Source organism: Drosophila busckii, unplaced genomic scaffold (assembly GCF_011750605.1).
Source record: "Drosophila busckii strain San Diego stock center, stock number 13000-0081.31 unplaced genomic scaffold, ASM1175060v1 hic_scaffold_24, whole genome shotgun sequence".
In the NCBI taxonomy this organism is placed as follows: domain Eukaryota; kingdom Metazoa; phylum Arthropoda; class Insecta; order Diptera; family Drosophilidae; genus Drosophila; species Drosophila busckii.
The window spans coordinates 16,629-36,015 of record NW_022872734.1 but is presented as its reverse complement, the minus strand read 5'-3'; the positions used below and the strand labels follow the sequence as shown (position 1 = coordinate 36,015).

The window sequence follows — 19,387 nt, the reverse complement described above, 5'->3', positions numbered from 1 at the left end:
ATCAATCATTCTGAAAGTTGGTGCACTGCAGCGTATACCTGCGCCTCAAGAAGCGTCACCCGAACGACGCCAATACTATTGTCTGCCGAGTCTGATCTAGATGACGACGAGGAGGGTGATGCTGACAGTACTATTATAGAGGTCACATCGAAGCTGGAGTTACCTGATATTGCTGAAGATAATCCAGCTCAACCTTGATAAGAGCAAGCTGAAGTCGGCGGAGCTGTTTTTACCCCCAAGGGAAGGGACCGCCGACACAGCCTTGGTCCAGGATCCTTAGATAGCGCCGGGCAACAAGGTATCTGGACTTAAATTCAACAACTACAACACATACTACCCGACACCGGTAAGCAGAATCAGAGCGGTCAGTCTGGTAAGGAAAGGCATCTATGCTTATCTAATATCTAATTACAGTACTGACGATCTAACAGTCGTGGTGCTTGGGGGCGTTAGGGGCGAGCCACTATTGCTTGCCTCTGCGCACGACCAACCAACGATTGATCAACTTCAGCGCCTGTTTCTAGAGACGAAGAAGAATAGCTGGCATGGATGCTAATGCACACCATGACATCTGGGGCAGCAGCGATGCAAACGCAAGGGGTGAGTCACTCTTAGAATTCTTACTAGAAATTAATGTAGGTATAGAAAATGTCGGAGAGGAACTTATGAATGTGAGCCCAACCTCGTCCAACGTCCTAGAAATTACGATTAGTTCAGGTAAAGATGCTCAGTTCACGGAGTCAACTGACCAAAGACAGTGTACGGAACCCTCTGAACACCGACTGGGTAAAATATAAGGAAAAGGTTAAGAAAAGTCTAGCGAGCTGTCCCAAAATTGTCACTGAGGTGACCTAGTGAAAGAGGTGGCAGCCTGCAGACAATCGACGCAAAAACGAGAGGGTATACCACCATGGTGGACAGTTCAAAGCTGATGTAAAAGCCAAAAGAAACTGTTGGGGAACCTTCTGTGCGAACTTAGAGAAGGTCTCAGAGACAGCAAGGCTCTGAAAACTTCTATTTAAACAGCCGGCAACTCAAAACAGGGGATGACAGAGAGAGGACAGAGAGCAGCGAGGAGGAACTAAATGTCTTACTCACCGCACACTTTCCAGGCTGCACAGATACAGAAGACAATGTTGATATATGGTGGCAACGAGAGGGACAATTCCCAAAGACCTAACAGATCCTATCAGAATCCAATGAGCCATTGGCTCATTGTCGAGTTATAAGTCCCCGGGACTGGATGGGATCATTCCAGCCATGCTTGGGACGGTCAACGAACATATCACACCATGGCTAAAGACTATATTTGACGCATGTTTGAGGTTCTGCTGTGTGCCTGACAGCTGGAGGACAGGCCGTGTTATATTTCTCCCTAATGTCAATGTTGTCATGGGCAACTTCAGGCCAATTAGTCTTACCTCATTCCTACCTTACACATTAGAAAAATTAATGGAGATTCATATAAAGAACTCTGGAAAATTCAAACTCAGCTCCAAACCAGCATGCAAAGGCAATTCAGTGGAGAACGTCACTCCGTAGTTAGCACCATCGAGAAGGCACTATAACACGAGGATGATGCACTAGATGCATTCATAGACATATCAGGTGTATTCGACAATGTATCGATGTAAACAATTATGAGGGGCCTAGAGGTCAACTCTGAAGATTCTGTGGTGAACTCGTTGATCAAAAACCTGTTGAGCTACAGAAGAGTTCAAGCTGAATGGGGTCCAGCGATCATGACCAAGGAAGCGCACATGGAATATGGTGGTGGACGAGCTTGTGAAGAACTTTAATAGAAAAGCACCTAAGATAACTGCCTATGCGGATGACATAGCTTCATAATCACGGGGAAATGTCCATTGATCATGGAAGAAGCACAAGAGCAGACCTGGAAATCAACGCAGATCAATCTGAGCTGGTTCTTTTCACTAAGAAATACAAAGTTCCCAGATGGATTCCGCCCAAAAAAAAGACACCCAACAAACACCGCGTAAACAGGAAAAATATTTAGGAGTGCTACTAGACTCAAAACTAACGTGTATAGCCAATGTTGAAGACAGGGTGAGGAAAGCCACTCTATACATCAAAAAGAATGTTGGGTAGCGCATGGGGCCTATCACCCCGACTGACATACTGGATCTACATCTCATTGGTAAGACCTATACTACTAAATGGATTACTAGTTTGGTGGGAAGCCACCATGAATGTAACATTCCTAAAACAAATGGAGAAGGTACAACGGCAGGCACTAGTCTGCATAACGGGGGCACTCAGACACTACCTATCTGCATCCCATGCGAAAAAACTGGGCAGACTGAAGATGACGGGTGCAGAAAATGCAAAGAACAAGAGATTACGGAAACCCTTGAACACTTACTGTGCCAGTGCCAGTGCCCGGCACTGACGAGAACACGGAAAAAATTACCTTAATGCGTACGAGTTACCCCCACTAAAAGCAGTTGCAAGGCTAAGCCCCGGCTCGCTGCTGAGATTTGCCAAAAGCAGTAACATATTACAAGAACTGACTGAACTCTAAAATATTTTCAATAGTAATGAAATTCCGGCAACACTAAGGACCCATGTTGGTCTATGTGAGGTCACCTTATTTGACCTACCAGCATAACCTAACCTAATGTTACAGGTTTGAAAATCAAATACCCTGGGGTATCTAACATAAAACAAATTCAAAGTTGAGCCAATTCAAAGTTGAGATTTGTTTGAAATTCTGTGCCTGATTATTTTCCAATAAAATTAATATACGAAATATACTTTTATTAAATTTAATAAATAATGGTATATTTAGTTCTATATAAATATTTTTAATGTGAATTATGGTCATATGGACATTTTGTATACTGCTTAAAGAATAACTTATTTACATGTATGCTCCTCAAGAATTTTTGTACAAGCTTCGCATTTTACTTGGCAGCACCAGTGGAATTTGCAATTGCAGCGTTCTCGAACAACAATATTTTTAGTGTTGTAGCCTCGACCACAACAAAGAATTCCACATCCATCAAGACCTGATGAGGTTTTGTTACAAACACGACCATGTGTACCTACATGTATACAATTAAAATAAAATAAATTTTAGAAAATATAGACATGAAAATAATACTATACCGGACCACTGCAGGAGACGATTTGTCCGGCACCAATCAGGACTCTCATCCAAATATATTAAATCATGCGCAGTAGGAATTTTAAACTGACTGTTTTTTACTTGCAATCTTCCACGTTTGTTTAATTTAACTTCAGTCGCTTCTTCATACTTCTCTCGCAAGTAGTCTCCTGTGAATACAAAATTCATGTCGTATTGATAACACTAGTATATAACCAAAAATGTTCTGTGATTAGTTTTCAAATAAAATTTTTTTTACATATTTTTTAATATTACATTGTTTTTTTAAAACCGAATTACCTAACTTTTGGCCTAGCATGGGTCTTGCGAATAATATCCGGTATAGTGTCTTACAATGGATTTTTTTATACTGATCACAAATTAAAGACTACAACTTTTCCTTCACGTTGAGTTGTAAAAGAACTAAACCTGGCGGTACTAGCCATTTTTAGGTATACCTAACGTGCTACATAAGTTTGTATCGAAATTAATTAAGTAATTGATATCTGAAATTAACCGCTGATTCGTGCTCTTTATTATTATGGCATAAAAGTGGCCAAGAGCGATTAACCCAGTTCTACTTTTCGTACCCGCCTTAGTGAAATAAAATTTTCCTTTTCCTATGTTATTTTTTATTTCATCAAGTATAATATCCAAATTATTTTTAGTGTTTAGCGATAGTTATAAGCTTTTAAGAATATGTGCACAAAGTCTAATCTGTATGATACTAATTCATATGTACATAAGTTTTTTGAAAAGCTTTTTTAATTCAACCTAAATAGTAATTTCCACAAAGTAAAATTTTTGTATATATGTATGTATATGGAATATTTTTAGTATATATATTCGTAATCAGTATAACAAACAGAGTCGATGTAGACATGTCCGCCTGTCCGTCTGCCTGGATGTACTAGAAGCAACTCTCAGCAACTAGAGCCAAATCGAGCTGTGGCGGGTTTAGTGTGTATGTGTTTGTGAGTGCAATGCCCTAGTCAACATATATATAAAAGTTTTACATAAAATATTAGGTCTCTAAAACAATATCGTGCAAATTACATTACTGTATATTGGATAAATACAGGCTTATAAAAATCCAATTTTCTATGAAAATCCGTTCATTGTACCACTAAGCATACAACACATGTTGTATGCTTAGTGATTGTACATTCAATAATATTTAAAGTCGATATTAAATAAAGCTTTTATTGACCCCAACCCTACCTTCTCAATTTTACAGATTTACGATATTAACAACTTTCTTGACAAGATCTTAGAAATATTTGTCAATTTTTTTTTGACAATTCCCATATAATTACATTTTACATATTTTAACTTCTACTGAGGAATTTTTCCCAAAAATTATCCAATTAGGGCTGTCCGAATTTTTGGAGACCACTTTCATACATTGAACTATGGTCCCAAAATCGATTTTTTGGCATTAGGTCGAAATTTCAATGTAAGAATTTATTTGGTCATACAATATAATTTTTAAAAAGTTTATAATATTATGTTAGGTTTTTTGTAAGCTCTTAAAAGTCAGCAATCAATCAGATGCTTAAAACAAAAAAAAAATTTGTTTTCACATGATTTTAGTTTTTGTCACAATTAAATATGTATGTATGCAATTAACAATGTAAAATGAAGATATTATCTATTTTGAATAGTATGTTTATGTGTAGTACAAGTTTTTTAGTTGTGTATGCGTGTATTGCTTATGTGGATTTGTGAAAAAAATTTAAATGCGTTCTATACCTTCGAACAGTGTAACTTACAAGCTGAGGCTTGCTGAGAAAAACAAATTACGTATGTTTGTTCTTATAAGTATCGTATTTGACCGCGCAGTAATAGTTTTGGTCCGTTTTGCCTCCTTTTCGAGAAAAACTCACATGTTTCAGGCGAATTTTTAATTGAAAATTGTTGAAAACTCGTACAATGTGCGCGGTGCAATGGCGTCTTCCACAATAAAAATTATGAAAAATGGAAATACAAAAAAAAAAAATACAAAATACTAAAATATTCTAAATAAAATTCATGCCAAATTTCAAGTCCCTAGCTTTATTAGTAGACTTTAGCCAAAAAAATCGGCTTTGGGAGCATAGTGCATTGTTTATAGCAATGGGTGATAATTTAACAACTTGGCTGATTATGGAAAAATCGGCCTTAATAGACCTTTGACTAAAATATATTTTAAAATGCTGACAAATATTGAAAAGGCTATCTCTGCTATTCAGTAAAAATATTATTTTAATTTCGCCTAAAAAAAAATTTTTTTACAGAAATATGTATTAATATGCACTCTACTTTTAAAAAATCTACTTTCCTAGAAACGATTTATAATTTAATGATTTTATGAATGATTACATTGTATTTTATTTCAGAAAAAATTAGTGTATTAGTATTTACTACGCTAAGTACGATTTGCATATGTACAAAGAGCTGTCCCTTATTTTGCATCATATATGTTGGAATAAATCTTGAGTTCTGCTCAACATAACCCGCTCTCTCGCTCAACCGCTACCGCCAACCTAATACAATAGATTGCCTCCGCTCGGCCAACCGTAGCCTAGCGCCTGGACCCGCAAAGATCTTGTGGGCCCGCAACAGCTAATTTGCGCTACAATGTATATATATTATATATGTATTTACTACAGACATTAGAAATATAATGCTTATGTAAAATATTTAATTTAATTTATGCTGTGTACACTTCATAGTAAAAATAATAATAATAATAATAATAATAATAAAGAGCTAAGCTTAACAAGTGGACAGGTTAAAGTTGGGCGCCACCAACTTTAAAATACACTTTGACTAGTGTATCGCAGCAACACACGCATGCACTCACAAATACATACACACAAACAGCTAACGCGTCACAGCTCGTTTTCGCTGTAGTCAGCAGCGACGCCGCCGCTGCGTCGCCAGCGACGTTTGTATGGCGCGCCAGCACGTGCACCCCGCTGTCTATATTGAAAATTAAATGTGAATAATTCCTATGTTATTATCCGATCGTTTTGAAATTTACAATCGGTCGAAAACATGACTAGGCAATTCTTGTGATTTCAGATTTTAAAAGATTTTGTACTGCCTTATATATCGTTTTTTTCGATTTGCGGAGGGGAGGAAATAAAAAAAAATAAAATAAAAGCGTAGTGTCCTGGATATAGGAGCACCTACATACCAAATTGGTTGCTCTAGCTCTTATAGTTGCTGAGGAACACGCACTCATACAGACGACGGACGGACGGACAGACGGACATGGCTATAATCGACTCAGCTCGTCGAGCTGATCAAAGGAATATATACTTTATAGGTGTGCGTCTGCACGCCTCCTCACCCTGTACATACATTTGAGAACTTTCATAATCCCTTTTTCCATTTTTACAAAAATGTCAAAGTGTATAAAAATTCACTTACCAATCTCTCGAATAGATGATAGTTGCTGCCAACATGTTATCAAACTGCAGGAGCCTGATACTCCATGGCATTTGCAAGTTATGCGAGTCTTCTTTATAACAGCCTGTTTTCATAAAAATCCAAAATAAAATACATATTAAAATGACAACATGTTTAGAATGTACGTATCATATATTAAATATTATAGGCCAATCAAACCAAACTACAAACTAGTCAAGTGGTTTTTGTAAATAAATAATATGGGCATTTTGGGTTTGAAACAGAATAATTTCAAAGCACGGTCAAATCTCCCCAAATTATAATCGAGTTTATTTTAGGTGATCCAGATAATTGCAAATGAGATAATTTCCAAATTTCTAACTGCTCTAGAGATTAATCAGTTCTTTGCAATAAATTATAAATATTGCGTTTAAATAATTGTTTATACAACGCTTCAACACTATAGAAACACCAACCTCAATGTTTCTAGATATGTTCTCAAATCGAGCGACTGATGGCGAGAGTCTGGCAGTTCATGCCAGCCGCATGGTTACAGAACTAACGACTAAATTACGCCAAATGGAAACTGAAGAATTTGATGTGTCAGTGACTCTTGCGTTATCTGCAAGTTTTGATAGCCGATTGCAGCGTTTAAGTTTTACATTAACTGTTTGAACCAGAGGCGATCTACAGTCCTAGTTAAAAGCGTTCACTCTTAATAAAAGGAAAACTGGCTTTACGGAGCCACAAGCTGAAATAAATCCTAAACTGCAAAAACTATTGTCAAACTAGAGTCATTTTTGCGGAAAATTGGGCCGTAAGTTTTTTGAATGCAAGTTCAGGAAACAACAGAATCTCTTTGCGGCTGACAAAAGCCCACATGGCAGATACGATAGTCATCACCGTGAAAAATCAAATGTTACTTGCTATAAATGCGGAAAATTGGATGACATATCTACCCAATGTACAAAGAAGAGAGCTGATAAGAACAAGATATTCCGAGAAAATCGAGTGAAGCGGTGCAGCGTAGCAGTACCAAATTTTTGAAATCACTTTTTATTCTGGATCGGAATGCTCGGCGATGAAAGAAAAGCTAAGTACAAAATTTTCTTATAATGGAATATGTAGTACTGTAGAAATATTAAGTAACGTAAAAATGGATGACATTTGTATGGAAATTTTGTTTTATGTCATATGCGATGATCATATGCAAAACGACATTGTCATTGGTTGCGAGATACTAAATCAAGGCTCTGATATTTTCATTTTATCAAACCAATTAAAAATCTGAAGAACCAAAATAGTTAACTTATGTACCGGCAGTGAACAGACTGATATTGATACTGAGCTTGAAGGACAACATAAAAAAAATGAAATTCATTGTTAGCAAAGTACTCAAATTCGATTATAAATGGTATCCCAATTACAAAAGTCACAGTTGGGGAAATGAAAATTAGACTGATTGATCCAACAAAAACCGTCCAAAGAAGGAGACATACCTCAGCGAAATAAGTATTGGTACAAGAATGCTTTATCAAATAAAATCCAATTTACATATCCTATAAATTTTTAAAAAATTTATTATTAAAGATAAGGCACATTACTATTATAGTTAGTTAAAACTAGTATTGAAAAAAAATTATTCTATGAAAAAAATAAAACATAAAGTTGCCCCAAAGGAAATAATTATTGGTACACTGAAATTAAAAAACTCTTATTTAATATTGTAAAAGTCAAAATGATAAAAAAAAATAATACTTAATAATTGGGTTTAAGTCGGGACTACATGTCGGCCACCCCAAAAGCTCAATTTTCCGATCTTCAAAAAACTGTTTTGACTTTTTGGAAACGTGGATAGCTGCATTATCTTTCCAAAATCAATGTCCAAACTCTATTAAAACTTCGTCCATAAGACTTAAATACATGTCAGAGTTCATTCGAGACTACACGAAGCATATAGGTGACCTTCCATGGTGGCCAAAGGCAGCCCATATCATAAGTGACCCACCTCCGAAATTCCGAGCAAAGCAGGACTGTCGCCATCATCTTGCCATCAGGACCATCTAAGTTCAATTTTTTTTCGTCACTAAACACAACATTTTCCCATTCGGTGGTCCAAACGAGCAAATGCCATACGAGCTTGTTTGTGCCTGGGCAGAAACATTTGTGCATTATTATCTGCAGTTAAAAATTGTTGAATACGACGGTGAGTGATGTTTAGAGAAGGTTTAGCTTTAATATCTCTCGAACTAGTCTGCGTATTAACAGCTAAATGCTTAATCTGACGTATTGAACGCTCAGACAACATAGACGGGCGGCCTCTTTTTGCAGTTTTTTGTATGCCTCAGGATTTTTTAAGAATTTTTGAGCCGTAGTTTTGCTTACTTCCGTAATTTCAGCAATTTCACGAATGGTTTTGCCTTCATTCCGCAAATGCAATATAACTTTCTGCATAGAAAGCGACAATTTTACACCTTTTCCCATTATGACGATTTGAAGCGTTTATTAGAAATAATTTTGACAAGTAATTAGTGTTGAATAATTAGTAACCATAAAATTTGCATATAGAAAACTGAAGTATTTTGTCAATTGGCATTGTTTTTTGATTTTGTACCAATAATTATTTCGCTCCAAGAAAAAGTTACTGTCGACAATACACAGCAATAAAAGTAACCGCGAATATTTACTATAATTTTTTAATACAATATCACTTTCTTAACATGCCAGAGTATTTAACTAAATATTTACATCATTACAAATACTTACCTATACTTCGCTACACTGAAAACAAACTTTGAAAAATGCTTGTACCAACAATTATTTCGCTGAAGTAGTTCGGGAGAAAATTAATCAACTGCTAAAATGCAATACAATTAGATAAAGCTGCTTACCTTAGGCAAGCTGGGTTTTCATTCAACATTACAAAGTGTGCCTTTCTGAAAACATTAGTTTAATACTTGGTCTACAGTGTAAGTGCTGGTGAGATTCATCAAGACCCACAGAAAATTGTACCGTTAATTGTTCGTCCGCCTCCACAGTCAGTCACTTATTTTAGACAAAGGGATTTTCCCAATTGATGAAACCATTACATTTTTTAGCCTCAGACAAAAATAAATGAACAGATACGGAAAAACGTTATTGCTGATCTTATCGACAAACCAGTCCTTCTTATTTTTGACCCAGATCATCCAATCGAATTGCATACAGATGCTAGTTGCAGTGACTACGGTGCAATTTGATTACATAAAATTAATAACAAGTCCCACGTAATAGAATACTATAGCAAAACTACTTCACCCGCAGAGTCAAGATACCACTCGTACGAGTTAGAAACTTTAGCTGTTGTAAGCTCGATTAAACATTTTTGACATTGGGCAGCAACTTTATTGTTTATAGTGACTGCAACTCACTAAAGGCGTCTAGGAAGAAACAATATTTAACCCCCAATGCACAGCGTTGGTGGGCTTTTTTGCAGTCATTCACATTCGAAATTCAATATAAAGAAGGGAAAAGAATGCCACATGTTGACTTTTTATCGAGAAATCCTGTTTGCGGGCATGTATGATTTACGACGTATAACTGCGTTTTGCACACGCGCATCATAATTTATTACCTATTTTATTATTTTCAAGATCCTCTAAGCCATCATGTATATCTTTAAATACTTGTTTAGTGTTCTCAACTAAATTCACACGCATATTTATCTAGCCTTCATTAAAGGCCTATAGAATGTCTGTTGACAACTTAAAATCCTTAAAATTGATTTTAATTTTAATTTCGTTTAATTTAACAATGCAATAGGTAGAGGTCCGCTGATTTAGTTACCCATTGTACGCGATTTATAATCGATAGATTGCGAGAAGCGACGGTAAGACCGGCTTTTGCGAAAGCGAATAAAAACTAACTTGTTACAAAGATCAAACGTAAGTGTAAGCGCACCTGTGCGGAAAGCAGGTGCATAGAGAGAGAAACGCGAACCTATTTAGCGCTGTGCAGACTGCAAGCGTGAGCTTCTTCAGCGCTGTGAAAAGGCAAATGCAAAGATCAAACACTAGATCAGCTATTCGTAGCTAGTAGTATATTTGTCTTTCTTCAAGTACTAATCTACTTTATGAATTTTTTTTTTGATTAGTATCATACATATCTGACTCTATGCATATACTTTTTAAATCTTAAAGAACCCACCGTAAATAATTTGGAAATTTTATTTGAAGAAATAAAAATTTATATCTGCTGCAAACATTTTTTGTTAAAATTCTTTTGTGTAATGCATAAAAAATACTATTGTAGAAAGGTCATTAAATTTATATATATCTGTTTATCGTACGGCAATACAATAGCAGGGCACAGAATTTTAAATCTACCACACACATATACGAGGTAATACAGAGCCTTGTTTGACATATTTTAAAATTTATATCACTTGGGTCATAGATTATTGTTCAGCCCTATAAAGCTTGTAATGCATTAAAAGTGATATTTTAAAAACGTCATGGAATTTATAAAATCCCCGTTTAAATCATTATTTCAATATTATAAATGTTTTATTTAAGCAAAATCTCTAAAAATAAAAAAAATCTACTTCACTTTGACATTCGCTATTAGAGTCAATATAATCTCGATTCAAAGAGATGCCTGAAATTTGACCGCCTTTTTTTGTTAAAAAGCTCAGTAAAGTAAGCTACAATTGCTTAATTTAATTTTTATATGCTGCTTTCTGATAAAAAAAAAAAAGCAAGAGCTTTTTTCTTTTCAATAATTTCCGATTCTATTTTTTTCTCATATTTTCTGCTTTATCAAATATAAAAAAAAACGGCATCGTCATTGAAAAGTATTACAAAAATAAGAAATACATTAAAGGAAAAAATTAAATAAAAAATTTGTGATTTACAATTAATTGTTTTTCAGTTAAATTGAAATTTTTCTTTGAATAAAAAATTGAGAAGTAATTGTTACGTCGTAAGTAACTTTAAGCAAAAAATTTAAAAAGCTGACGATATTAATTTTGTGTTTTTGTAATTTAGTTAAGTTTAATTATAGGCAGTCACACATAGACGCAGCCGAGTGGACAATTTGAAATTTTGATAAAAACATGTAACCTGATAAAAGACTGGGGTTAAATCTTATCAATACAATTTGTATAATCCATAAAAACAATCATGTAAGCTCGAAGCCTCAAATTGAGTAATAAAATAAAAGTTACTTACTCTTCGTCCAGCTTCATTGTTATGTAAGTTCATAAGACTGCGTGCTTTTAAGTTTGCGCTTGACAAAACAGGGACATCTTTAGAGACAGTAACTGCCCGTGAATTTTTCCGCTTATGCTTTCGTCGTTTTGCAGTGCTATCTCCGTTGAAAAGGTTTGAGCTTAAAATTTCGCGATTAATTTTGTCCTGTATTAAGTGATTTATTGGAATTCGATTATATGCCTTTTTTCAGAACTTATCAAGTAAAATTTTAAAAATGCTAGTTTCACCTGTAGTTCGATCATCTCTTTTTCCTGCAATTTAGAATTAAGAATTTCTTTCGAAATGCGCTCCTGAAGTTGTAATAAATCGTCTGGATTAATATACAACCCTAAATTCTTCTTATTTTCACTACCAGATCCTTGTTTTGGCAACGACACTAAAGAAGGTTGTGTTGATAGCATCAAAGGATTGACTTTATTTTCAGCTTGAGCTTCTGTAACACTTTGCTGAATACCTCCATGTGTACTGAGATTTATATTTGTCTCCCGAGAGCTCCTAGCATTATCGATATTTATCAACTTGTGCTTTTGCTGTTTCTGTTCAAAGGATTGTAGTTCAGGCATACGAACACCGCGGGTTCTGCGTCTCGTCTCCTTTTCTCGTACATCAATAAAGTCTGTAGAAAACCTTAAATTAAAGGAAAAAAGATCAAATTAATGTGCTTAGTAAAAATTTCTGAAGTCGAGGCGTAACACTGAGCAACAAAATTTATATATACCAAAAGCTAAAAAAAAAGAACTTACAGGCAGAACTTACGGATGAAATTAATAATAATTGGTGATCACTGATAATAATTGTATAGCGAAACCTATAAGAGCTAGAATGCTAAAATGTTCTCAATATATCTATAAAAACCATTTACAAGGTTCTTCACAGGAGCCAATTTTAAAATTTCCGCCTGGAAATTTAGGAAACTCAATTTTCCTCTCAAGAACGGCAAGAGTTAGGGAACTGTCAGCAAACATGGAAAATACTGACTCCAGAGATAAAAAATCCTTTGTTTTTACCAAAGAGTTACACTTATATGGTTTCACTTAAGAATTGTTTATTAAGATATTATTGTATGTATTGCATGTTTTAGCTCTAACGACCATTGATTGGTACGGAAATGATTTTTTAAGTTTATGTTTTCTAATGACTAATTTTTGAGTATAGATTTGATATTATGTGTATACAAATACAAAGGTAATTTTGTTACCTTTATTTCGAAACAATTTTTAAGTCGGTTACGCATTTATTATCGAGGGAGGTAAACTTTTATGCATGGCCATCAAAATTCATTGAAAAACAAGCGCCTGCGTCGGCAGCGACGTTTGTATGGCACGTCAGCAAGCGCACCCCGCTGTCTATATTGAAAATTAAAATGTGAATAATTCCTAAATTATTTATCCGAATGTTCTGAAATTTTCATCGGTCGAAAACATGACCAGGCGGTTTTGTGATTTATTTCAGAATTTTAAATATTTTGTAATTGGGAGTGGAGAGGAAATAAAACAAGTGGACAAATTAAAGTTGGGCGCCACCAAATTTTAGATACACTTTGACTAGGGCATCGCAGCAAATACACGCATGCACTCATGAGCACATACACACAAAACAGCGGACGCGTTACAGCTGGTCGGTGCACCCCGCTGTCTATATTGATAATTGAAATGTAAATAATTCCTAAGTTATTTATAGAATCGTTCTGAAATTTGCACATTTGGTCGAAAGCATGACTAAGCACTTTTGTAAATTATTTAGAAATTTTTATTATTTACTGCGTTATATCGTTTTTTTTCGATTTGCGGGGGAGGGTGGAGGAAATTAAAATGAATCCATAAGAATATTGCACTGCAATATTCTCGGTTTTCGCATGCCGCTTCTTATTTCAGATGTTATGCGATTACCCTGCTCGATAGTGCCGTGTTTTTCACGAAACCCAAATCGATGTGATGGAATTTTGTTATGGATTCTTAGATATGGATTTATCCGAGTCAGCAAGCATTTTTCAAATGGTAAGCTTGCGGGTGGCGTCTTAAAGCCTTTGACGTGCATATGGCGACCTGTGAGACTGCCATTCTTGTCTAAGGCGTCGCTTTTCTAGAACGAGTTGCTCGATTTGTCTTCTTTTGAGTGTAAGGCGCTTGCAATCGGGATTGTTTGTTGCATAGAATGTATAGCCTCTTAAATTGAAGTTATATTTGTTGGTCAGATGTGTTTCTGACAATAGCATGACGTCAATGTGTTTGTCGAGCAGGAATTGAGATAACTCAAATTTATGCTGTGAAACACCATTAGCATTCCACGTGGATATGCGTAGAGAAGCCATTGATTATTTGGACAGGTGTGATACTAACATTTGTATCAAGAGATTCTGATTACGCATTAAATCTTGCATAGTTGTCCGCATGACATGAGGACATGAGCTCCATAATGCTTTGTTGCAGGCTAGAGAACAGTGGCTCAAGGTTATTTTGTGTGTGCAGTATGACCGTGTGTGGCCATATTCTTGACAATTCATACATTGTACAGGGCCGTTGCGTTTATGTGGTTCTTCTACAGTGATTCTGCGATGCAGTAGAAACTGAAGTTTGTATATGGGTGCACTTCGTTTTTTTTAAGAGTATTGTTGTCTGGCTCCAGCTCAACCTTGAAGAGCGGCTGGGGCTTCTTATCCTTGTTTAAGATGTTGAAGACTGTTTTGGCGTTAAAGCCTTTATCATGTAGAGCCTGAGTTATTTCTGCAAGTGTTACATCTGATTCTATGCCCTTTAAGACCACTTGTAAGCCCTTACTGCTTTTTAATTGATACGTGTAAAATTTCATTTTAGTGTCGTTTAGATGCTTGGATAATATTCTAAAGCTTTCTTCTGACTTCGTTGCGATCCATTCCAGTCTGCACGAGCGGGGCATCGCTTGCGTTGTTAGCCAAGTTGGTTTTGGTTGCTTTTGTTTTGATTGTTGATTCATACGGGGCTTTTCTAGCCGCTGATGACACATGTGTGTTGCCAGCGATGGGCTTGAGCGGGCGGCCGATACCGTTGCGGTCGTTGTTGTAGTTGATGTTGCGGTAGTCAGAGAGACTGTTGTAGTGATGTGAAAAACTATCGATGCATCGAACATCGATGTGTTTTTTGCGATTTTTTCCCGATGTTTTCCGATGTTTTTATTGATATCGATGTTAAGCGATGCATCGATGTTTTGCAAAAAATCGACTGTTGAATTTCACTATTATCGTGTAGCAGCATGGTGTCACGACAACCTTCAATATTTCAAAGCTTTCAAAATCTAACGGATTTCGGACCAGACGGCCAAAGAACCAAAAAAAATTAATGAAGCTATCATATATGTGATAGCAAAAGATGTGCAGCCATTTTCAGTGGTTGATATTTATGTTATATTAGTTATGTTGATACACAAAGATGGTTTGAAAATAATACTAATTTTATTTTAAAATAAAAAGTAAACTTTTGCAAAACCAAATAAAAAAAAACTAATTTTATTAAACTAACAAACAAAAATTTAAAAAAAAAACGGTAGGGTTTTAAAACATGTGACATACATCGATGCATCGAAGTTTTGGTCCGATGCATCAACCCAACATCGATGTTTAATTTTTAAATTTCGATGCTCATAGACATCGATGTTTCTACTAAAATTTACATCACTAGACTGTTGTGCTAGTCACCGTAGGTGAGAGCATGTCGCTCGGCCCATTGCATGCCAGCTTTTGCTTGTTCGATTTTTGCTCAATGCACTCAGTGCTCTGAGACGGTAGAGCTGGAGAGCAAGAACGAGCTCGATCACTTGTTAAATGCAAGTGGTCGAATTTTAGGACAGGGGTAATTGACCGTTCGAAAAGTACTCCATCAGCAGTATTTTGAGTTGGCTCGGCCACTAAAGAGAAGTATGCGTTGTTTTTAAATTAAGTGATAAAGCTCTGCTCTGATTCAAGTTCTAATCGCAAGTGTTGCTTGGTTAGTTTATTCAACTTCATGAGAGCCAGAGAGCGAGAGACCGTCAACAGGGTGACCACTCTCACAGACGGCAACATGCCAACTTATTATAATTAATAACTATTATCAAATGCCTTAACATCGGCCGCGTTGAACGACAGAGTGTCATCACGTTACAAATATTCAACGCTTATGTATAAATTAATTCAAGTAAAGTAACAAATTTTAATTATCTATTCTAATGGTAACGGCGCGAGTTTGTGGATGGCCCACTTGAACAGTCCGTTCTTGGTTCTAACTACTGCCACCCGCACTGTACCATCGCCGCCGCTTATTGTCTCCACTACTCTTCCTGTCAGCCACTGTTGAGAAGGTGCGTTGTCCAGCAGATGCCTTTTCTGCCTCGTCCACTTTGCCTTTTGTTGAAGGCTTAGAAGGTAGTCCCTTGACCAGTCTTCCCAAAAGCGCTGCTTGATGCGGCAAACTAGTTGCCATCGTTGCAATTAGTTCAGCTTGCTTCCTCTTGGTTCTGCCATGGACTCGTATGGCAGCGCAGCGAGTGTTCTCCCGACGAGCAGGTGCGCCGAAGTTATTGGGTCGGCGTCGTTTGGGTTGGAGCTGTCCGCGATGAGTGGCCGCGAGTTCATGATGGCCTCTACCTCCACCAGAATTGTTGCCACCTCGTCTTGGCGCAGCACTGCGGTGCCGATTGCCTTGACGAGCAGCGTTTTTGCCACCTTCACCGCCTCTCTCCCACAGGCCTCCGAAATGAGGCGCACGGGGTGTGATGAACACAAACGCTATCCCTTTGGCGGCAGCAAGCCTGGTGACGGCATCCTTCGCGGAGTTGAACTCTGCCACAAGCGACTCCATCATGCGAGCAGCACCGACAAAGTCTGTGGCATTGTCGCAGTATATGGTCTTCGCAAGTCCACGCCGACCCACAAATCTGGAAAGGCACATCATAAATGATTTAGTTGTTAGGTCTGCAACGAGCTCCAAATGAACCGCTTTAGACGTGAAACAAATAAACACAGCCACATGCATTTTTATTGGGGACTTCCCGCGAATGCCGAGATTCACTGAAATTGGCCCAAAAAAGTCCACTCCGCTGATTTCAAATGGGTTGTTCCCAGACAACCTATCAGCGGGTAAATTACCCATCATCTGTGATGCTAAAACTGGCTTGTATTTAAAGCAATGTACGCATTTTCTCACTACTGAGCTACATTCACGGCGAGCGTTAATCAGCCATACTTGCTGACGAAGGAGACCCGTAAGCACTCGCGCTCCAGCGTGACAGTGTGTGACATGCAAATGTTTTAACAGAAGCAAAATAATTTTGCAATTCTTGGGCATAAGTAGAGGGAACTTAGTGTTGTAAGGTAGTGGTGCGTTAAATAATCGACCTCCTACCCGTAGCAGCCACCATGTCCGATCGCCATCTTTATGAGGGTATAAAAATGGGCTGAGTTTTTGAAGGGACGCCTGCAAGTCAAGCAACCTTCTCAGCTTCTCAATTTCCTCTCCAAACGACATGCGTTGTAGGAGGTGTATGATTGCCAAAAAGGCAAACTCATGTTCTTGAGGAGAAATTTCATTGGATTCATTAATAGATTTTCTTCCCTTAATAAACCGAAACATATATGCGACAATTCGCAATATTTTCAAGTAAGACGAAGTTCGTTTTATCAAATCAACAATTGGATGAAGAACCACATCGGCCGCTATAAGGGCAGTAGCAGATTTTCTTTTCTCCAATATTTGCTGCTCCTCGGATAATTTAAAATGAGGGTTTATTGGCGAACGACTTTGGTCGCGCTGCAAAAGCTTTCGACCAGTAAGCCAGAACGATTTTGTGAGATCCAAGGCTGAGCAACCACGAGAGACTAGGTCTGCTGGATTCTCACTCGTCGGCACATGGCGCCAAGAGACTTCAGGTGTTAACTCTTATATATCTGCGACTCTATTCTACGAAAGTGTTCAAGCTTGAAGGATGCATTTTCAGCCAATGTAGAACGACTTCTGAGTCCGACCAGAAGACAACTTGGTCGATCGGGAAATCCAGTACTAGTTTGACCTTAGCTCATAAATTAACAAGTTATTGTGCCGCGCACAACTCCAATCGTGGCACTGATATAGTTTTCAGTGGGGCCACTTTGGATTTGGCTGTGAGAAGCCGAACTATACTAGAATTTCCTCGCTTGCACTCGGACATACAGACAGCAAACCATAGGCTCTGATTGAAGCATCTGCAAATCCATGCAGTTGACAAGTAGATTGGAACACGAAACCAATATGACGGGGAATGACCACATTTTCTAAGCCATCAAAGTCAGACTTCAAGTCTGCAGCTGTTTGCTGTAGAGCAGATGGCATCCCAATCCAATCGCTGGAGCCAGATCTCTTGAATGAGGATCTTTGCTCTGACTATAACTGGGTCGAGAGACGAAAGATAAAATGGACCTCTTAGTGAAAGTCGCTCCGTTATGCAAATCATCGATTGAATATTTAAATACATCTTTAACTGGATCCCAAATCAGGCCTAACGTCTTAGTTTCATCCTGATTGCCAATTACGACGGACGTGTCTGGCAAAGTCCCAATATTCTTACAATTTGAGTACCATTTGGTAAGAGTGAAGCCGTAGTCACTGAGCACAGAAATTAACTCAGAGTGTAGTGTGTGCAGCTCTTCCTGAGTACTGACACTGGACAGCAGATCGTCCACATAGAAATTCGTCGCTAAGGCCTTCGAGGCAGCAGGATGCGAACTCTTGTGCTCCTCGCTTAGGTATTTCAGGCAACGAACAGATAGGAATGGGGCCGAAGCCGTGACAGTATTAAGTTTAAAAACTTGTAATGAGTCAGTAGGGAACTCTCTCCAGACAATCAATTGAAAGTTGTGCTGGGTCTCGTCAACGAGTATTTGACGGTACATTTTTGCTGTCTGCTGTGACTGCGAATGGTCGAAGCCGAAATCTCAGAAGCGTAGAGTATAGAGGTGGCTGGATGGCCGGTCCAACCATAAGGAGATCATTCAGAGATAGTTGCGAGGAGCTCTTGCTCGACGCATCAAATACTACTCTAAGTTTAGTAGATGAGCTTTGTGGTCTTAGCACGCATTGATACGGTATAAAGTAGTGCGGCTCTCTCGGGATTAGGTTGTCCGTTGCGCTCATGTGATTGAAAGAAAGGTACTCCTTCATGAACGCTATGTATATTGCCTGAGTATCGGGCTGCTTAGCCATCCTTCTTTCCAATGAAAGAAAGCGTCGCTAAGCTGTTTCAAATGAAACTCCAACACAATTTGGACTGGACTTAAATGGCAATGATACTCACAGACGACGTTGAATGCTTGATATTTTCTACAAATGCTTTCTCACAAAGCTGTTGTTCTGGAGTATAAAAACTTGGGTTTGAAGAATTTGAAAGATCTTCCAACTCCCAGAACTTACAAACGAACATATCTAATGGAGTAGATTCACTGACTGTACTAATCAGAGATGTAGCCGCACTGTCGGTTAAATCCGAAGATTTGCAACGACCAGCCACTATCCAACCCAACGCAGATGCTCTCATAGGTGGTAAACCTTCACCGCAATCAATTCTGCCATCCCTTAGAAGCTCAAAGAATGAGTCATCTCCTAACAAGAGATCAATCCTTTGAGGCTTGTAG

General features: G+C 37.7%; 1 protein-coding gene and 1 long non-coding RNA gene across 5 annotated transcripts; one reads left to right on the top strand and one right to left on the bottom strand.

Moving 5' to 3' along the window:
- Positions 1 to 8: 8 nt before the first annotated feature.
- Positions 9 to 5,735, top strand: LOC117135008. Its single transcript, XR_004458949.1, has 3 exons — positions 9 to 346; positions 415 to 600; positions 5,506 to 5,735. It is a non-coding gene; the product is annotated as an uncharacterized LOC117135008 (long non-coding RNA).
- LOC117135007 (protein Wnt-5-like) lies at positions 2,806 to 14,682 on the bottom strand. 4 transcript variants are annotated; one of them, XM_033294787.1, is made up of 7 exons: positions 12,635 to 12,807; positions 12,516 to 12,580; positions 12,000 to 12,399; positions 11,731 to 11,916; positions 6,545 to 6,647; positions 3,130 to 3,297; positions 2,806 to 3,065 (listed from the first exon to the last, which is right to left on the bottom strand). In XM_033294787.1, the coding sequence occupies exons 3-7, from the start codon at positions 12,333 to 12,335 to the stop codon at positions 2,878 to 2,880; spliced, it is 981 nt and encodes a 326-aa protein (XP_033150678.1). In that variant the 5' UTR covers positions 12,336 to 12,399; positions 12,516 to 12,580; positions 12,635 to 12,807; the 3' UTR covers positions 2,806 to 2,877. The 4 variants fall into 4 exon arrangements, with proteins under 4 accessions (XP_033150678.1, XP_033150676.1, XP_033150677.1 ...); XM_033294785.1 differs by lacking the exons at positions 12,516 to 12,580; positions 12,635 to 12,807 and adding an exon at positions 14,630 to 14,682; XM_033294786.1 differs by having other exon boundaries at positions 12,516 to 12,807.
- Positions 14,683 to 19,387: the final 4,705 nt, after the last annotated feature.

Bases quoted from the DNA above. Each gene is read 5' to 3' on its own strand.
- LOC117135007 (XM_033294785.1), bottom strand. From the start codon at position 14,667: ATGCCCCGCTCGTGCAGACTGGAATGGATCGCAACGAA. The intron at 11,917-11,999 runs GTGAAACTAGCA...CACTTAATACAG, and splicing joins AAGAGATGATCGAACTACAG to GACAAAATTAATCGCGAAAT. The intron at 3,066-3,129 runs GTATAGTATTAT...GTATACATGTAG, and splicing joins TCGTCTCCTGCAGTGGTCCG to GTACACATGGTCGTGTTTGT.